General features: G+C 31.8%; 1 protein-coding gene across 1 annotated transcript in view; it reads left to right on the forward strand.

The window, feature by feature from the left end:
• Positions 1-6,210, forward strand: part of LOC117170634 — a 429,481-nt gene that overhangs the window by 405,250 nt on the left and 18,021 nt on the right. The window contains exon 21 of the mRNA XM_033357538.1: positions 4,519-5,234. Coding sequence (XP_033213429.1) covers positions 4,519-5,234 — 716 coding nt within the window. The remainder of the gene's footprint in view (positions 1-4,518; positions 5,235-6,210) is intronic.

Below are 6,210 nucleotides of genomic sequence, written 5' to 3' on the forward strand. Positions count from 1 at the left end.
AACAAAGATTAGCTTTAATGAAAGTCAGAATGACCCTTTTTGTTAGAACAGGTATACAATCAAAGTTATAAACCGCTCCTACTGGAGTCATAAAAATGCGACTCAAGAGATAAATTTATGTCTTCAAGACATAGAAATTTGTCTCCCAGACATAATTGAAGTCTGGCTTCGCCTCAAAACTGAGGCATGCTCAAGTCGAACGTTTCGACTTCAGCATATCTTGATTGGGGGTAATTCAAGTCGAACTCAAGTCGAAACATTTCTACTCAGGCATATGGGTATTTGTAGGCAGAAGACCTTCACAGCATTTTTAATATCCTACTGCTAGAGACTTTTAATTTTTTGAACGATAAAGCTAAATTCTGCAAATCAATGATATTTCTCCTAGAATATTAATACCATGATTAGTTTTTTTTAAGTTAGGAATCAGTTAATTTCAACAAAGAGCCCTGTCGTCCCAACAGTTCAGGATGAGTACTTAAATTAGCAAATGTTTTTCAACATTTTTTGCCAGGTTGTATGAAATTTCGTAGCGACTACTCCATTTCCTTTTCCAGATTTTATTATGATTAAAAGCTGTTATAAGAGATAAAAGATGTATTAATAGAAGATGACTAAAATAAAATAAATTTCTCATAATTTAAATTCGAACTTTCCGAACGATTTTGACAGCATTTTGCATTGAAAGCATGTATTTTTAACAAAAAATTTTATTTGAAATTCTAATTTTTGTTTACAAAAGCAAAATGTTGGTACTGATCTTATGATTTTTTCTCCGAGACTGATTCTTCTAGGAGTTGTTCGAGTTTTTTTTAAATATATAATCTCGTTGAAGATATATCTATTATAAATTAAAAAGACCTATCTACTTGTTACACGAGCATATTTCATTTCGTTTATTGAAAGAAGCCTATTACAGTTCGGCTTATAAATTAATAAAATCCAAATAACAAGTTTACATTTTTATTGATCAAAAGAAGATATGCAACTTTGCGTTAAATGAACGCAACTTCAAAAGATTTCCTTTATTTTACTTGTGATAATTTTATTCATTTTTATACATGTAAAGCTACAAATTTCACTGTTCTTTTTTAATTAAAACATTTCAAATGAATTTTAATTACATAGTTTTTATCAAAGATACATAAACAGGCCGCAAGGGATAATAATCAAAGTTATCATTTTCTCGAGAATCGAAATTGCGATAATTAGTGTTACATATTTCGTACTGTAATAACAGAGAATACGTACAAGAACTGACAGTGAAATTAGAGAGAAATTGTAATGAACGTGATCAATGTCATGACTTCATTGGCTACATTGTCAAAACGTCAAATATTCGCATATGGCCTATGAGATATAAATGGAAATATTGTGCCTGTTGCCCATTCAAATTCTCTCTTCAACCTCCGCATAATTATCTCAACGAAATAGCATTCGCATTCAGCGAGGAATGTAATGCACCATATTAATTTGTGCAGATATCAAGCTTGGGAATAATTTGACATCAGTAACGAGCATTTCCCTACAATGATTATTATCGTGTACTGAATAAAATTCACGTCCAGAGCCTCAAGATTTAAGTTCTTTAAAACTAGACACATTTTATAATGAACGCATTATTAACGTTGAAATCATTGGCAATAATTACCATCCCATTTTATCAAAAAATTCTAGATGAGTTTTTCAATACAGCCAACAACAGACAATACGTATCCGCTGCTGATAAAAATAAGTTATACGTTTAGTGACTTTGCTAGCTTTAGTGGAATTTTTTGCTTCGCAATATTTTACACGCTGTGTTTATACATTTTTTATTTCGATTATTTAAAGCTACTAATGTAATCAATTACTATTTACTATTTGTAGAAGTACACCTAGAAAAATGTACCGCTCTATTCTAAAAATTAAATGACAGGCGATTTATTATTCACTTATATATCTGCGTTTTGATCACTTATTTAAATTAAAGTATAAGGAAACCAATTTTACAACAAATACTTGAGTTTAGCATGTCTGATTCTGTTCTATTTTTGCGTGAGTGTTAATTCATTTGTGGTCTAGTAGTCATATCCTGTGATATAATGCTAAAATTACTGACAAGCGGAAATGTACAATGTTCTAGGCATGCTTCAATCTCAAATTTAATTTGAAACCGACTTAAAGTCTCTGACTATTTGCGGCACATTAATTAAATTTTTGACATGAATTTACATTATTAAATTGCAATAGTCAGAGAAAATGTAATTTATACTAATCAAATTAAAGATTTATAGCTCTAGTTGTTATAAATCAGAATAGCATTGAGAGCTGTTGCTTGCAATAAATGCACACGTGACAAAATTAAAAGAGGACACAGTTCAAGTAAACTTAATTTGCTGCTACGACTTGACCTGAAGTGATGTTTTTGTTAACATCAATTTTTTTTTTCACTCTTTAATTTCATTATTTCAGAAATGGAAAGAATAAAAACAGTAATTCTTTTTTTAATCGTTTAAAAATATATTGACAGGTAAACCTCTAGTATTGTACTGCTTTAGCATCTTGTTTTATTAATGATACTTTAATAAGCTTTCTGAAAAACGATTGTAGATTAAACTCTAGTTTCTGAACCTATTGATTATTCCTTTTTAATTTACGAACACTGGATATTACCATACACATTAAATTATATCAAGCTGCCATTGACGTATTTAAACATAAATGTATGAAGAGTATATTAAAAAGGAGAGGGAATATTAGTTTTCAAATATGTGCAGTTCATATGCTATAAGTTTGGTCAATTTGGTCTATACATAGTATTACATACACCTAATATTAAAAGTCCAAAATATTTTCTTCAACGACGCGAACAAATAGTAATTTTTTACCAATATGACAATTATATTTTTCATTATTTTGATCTAACGAAAAGCCAAAGTAAACTTTTTGATAAGTATGTCCTAAAATAACTAAAACTATCTACATTACACAAAAATGATTATTTTTATGAAAATCAACAGTAAGAAGAAGTATTATTAACAAATCTAAAAAGACATATTTTTTAAATTTTGACTCTGTTTTTCATATCTTTGCGGAAAATTCAATTTGAAATCCATTTCTTGAGTTATTTACAAAAATATTAGTATTCAAAAAATATTGTATAATATTTACTGATTCTCTTGGCACACGCAGAAAAAAAAATCGGCTAAGTTTACAGAATTTTCAGTTAAAACTGGAACAGCATATTTTTTTTATAAAGATTACCGAATTTTCTGCAGAGCTTACTAAATTTTCAGTTATTTTATAAATTGACGGATATTTTCTGTAATATTTACTTGACTATTATATATAGTATAGCTTTAAAATTTAAAATCAAATTAAAAAGTCCGTAAATTTCACAGAAAATATCCGTAAATTTATTAAATAACTGAATATGTTGTAAATTCTGCAGAAATATCGGTAATCATAACAGAAAATCTATGCTGTCTCTATTTTAACTGAAAATCCTGTAACTTCAGCAGAATTTTTTCAACTTGCAGTTCATATGTTTTACATATCAAAGAAATTGTTAAAAATTAGCTTCTACGTTTTTTTGTTAATCTTTTGTCACAATATAGAAGATTTAAGGAAATTTTTTAAAACTTTGCAATCATAATTTATGATTTACATGAAAATAACAATTATGAAGAGATTTTTGCAACTTTAAATATTATTTGTAAGAAAAGGATACTATTCGTTACAATTCCAATTAATATATACTTCTTATTCAATGCAATTATTTATATTTGTTCACTGCTGAGTTTTGATGTAAAATTATGTGCAGCGTTTGAACCTTGTAGCTTGTGTTTTTCAAATAGCTGAAAAGTGATGTAAACCAATAATTAATTATTATTAATTTTACCAATTTCCTGCTAGGAAGCAATGGTGGAGTAATTACTGAATTATCTTTTAATTGCCTTTATTATAATATTAGGCATCTTTTAATATTCAAAATTTGATAGATTCAAATTGTGCAATACAATCTGACCTAATCGTAGTACTTCATAACTAATTAATATGCCTCTCATTTTCATCGAGTACGCTTCATAACAAATTATAATTTGATTTATTATATGTCGAATATATGAATGCATAATCTCTAATTAACCGAAGTACTGAAACATTCGACTAACTTAATCAGAAACTCGGATGACGATATAAGCAATACATTCCGCACAATTTTTATATAGTAAATGTTTTGGGAAATTCATTAGAAGTCAATTTTCTATACACTCTAAGTGACATAATTTCATAATCGGTTACACGATCCGGATTCTCAATCATTAGAATCCTACTTTTCTCTAAATGAATGGAATATATTCAGAATCTCAGATAAACAGAGTCTAATCAAAAGTGATCTAAGTACCTTGTTAATGAATTGATCATGCTAGGTGTCAAGTCCTGGCCGCAGTAAAGATAGGATGCTGAAAGGAAGGTAAGAGTTAGATAAACGCTTTCAATGTAGTTGGTCGTGACACGGCCATGCGTTTGTTTTAGTTGGTTTCCCCTAAGTTTGCCCAAGTTTCGGCTTTGCATGGCACGTTGCATTCAACCACAACCTCGCCATGTTCCTCGCGGCCGCTAAGCAGAACGACCAGCCTCTGCGGTGGCAGTTCCGGCTACGAATCCACGAGAAGTCACCTGGGTCCGCACTACAGCGTTCATAATATGCCTCGCAGCAATTCTCCTGAACCAAAATACAACACCCTGAAACCTCGTCGCAGGAAGCACCGGCAATCTCAATTCTACTCTCTAAGACTCTGCCGGAAGCACGAGGCTGCCCATCGTAACTTTCAGGTGTATGCAATTCCAATTTACAGAAGTTGTCCACACAAAAATGGCAGCACGAGTACAATTGCCACTTCAGTTAGATCTGGCGAATGCACCCCAACGTCAACTCTGACTCGATCATCTCGAGAGACAATCAAGTCCGAAATAATCAAGACTGAAACTATCAGAACGGAAACGATCAAATCGGAACGAAGCAATTCAGTGAGTTTCAATTTGGAATGTGTTAGTTCAGCACGAATTAATTCGGAAGCGATCAAGTCAACGAGGAAGATGACGACAACTACAACGATTCCTCCAATTCCGGCACCCAGAACGAGAAAAACCAATCCCATCGAACACACTTACCAAAACATTCCCCCTCCCGTCTTCCCTGAGAAAAGCACCACCGCCTCCAAGCTCAAGGTTTGTCGCCCGCTAATATTATTTACCGCTCCTTCGCGTTCCGACACTCGCAAATATTGCGACCGCAAACTTGTTCTCGTGCTCTTTATCTCACATTTCTACTCTGTTCTCGCCTTCATTTCTCGCCTGCCCGGATGTGCTTTCCCGCGACGGTCTCTCCACGCCAAACTTTCAGTTCATTATCGCCAAACTTGCTCCAATATCCGTGGCACTCCCGTTGCTTGATAAACAGTTGCTTAAGAAAACTCGAAATTGCAGCATACAATCAATCAAGATTTCAGTCAAGATATAGACTTGCAGGATTTGCGATGAAAAATGAGGGATCTTGTATGTTTAGTGGGATGCCTACAAAAATCCAGATTTTCTTTTTCTTTTTATTAATGATGATACATTAATTATTAATCGTGATCACTAAATCTCATTTGTTTCTTGTTTTCAAGGGTTTTATATATGATAATAATGTATGAGTGACATGGTTGTGTGATTAAGGAAAAAAACTATGGTAAATAAAAAAAAACAGAACTTGAAAGAAAACCAAATAAAGTAGACTAAATTTTGAAAAAAAATTGAGATAATGATTGTTTCTATCACTGAAATTTGATTGATGAAAAATTTAAATTCTGAGGTCTGACGCCTTTTTTAATTTTCTTTAATCAGATAAGAAGTAAATTGCTGAATTTTCACATTAAGAAGAAAGAGGCAGAAAAAACAGGCAAAGAATGGGATACATTTTCAATATTTTGCGTCCAGAGCGAACCCCTTAGATTAATGAACGAGTCACCAGGGCACTTTTGAATTTGGGATTTCGATATAAACGCATCTAAAGTTGTCGAGTCCTATAAGAACCAGCTATAGCATAAAGTACGATTGACCGTATGTAACGTATGATTTTGCATCAAAACCCCATTATCGATACTTTAGACCTTTGTTCACAAAAACGTAAATTTCTTCTAAACTACTATTAAACTTAAACTTAATATATAAATTCCTAAATGA

This window comes from Belonocnema kinseyi, chromosome 4, assembly GCF_010883055.1.
Source record: "Belonocnema kinseyi isolate 2016_QV_RU_SX_M_011 chromosome 4, B_treatae_v1, whole genome shotgun sequence".
NCBI lineage: Eukaryota > Metazoa > Arthropoda > Insecta > Hymenoptera > Cynipidae > Belonocnema > Belonocnema kinseyi.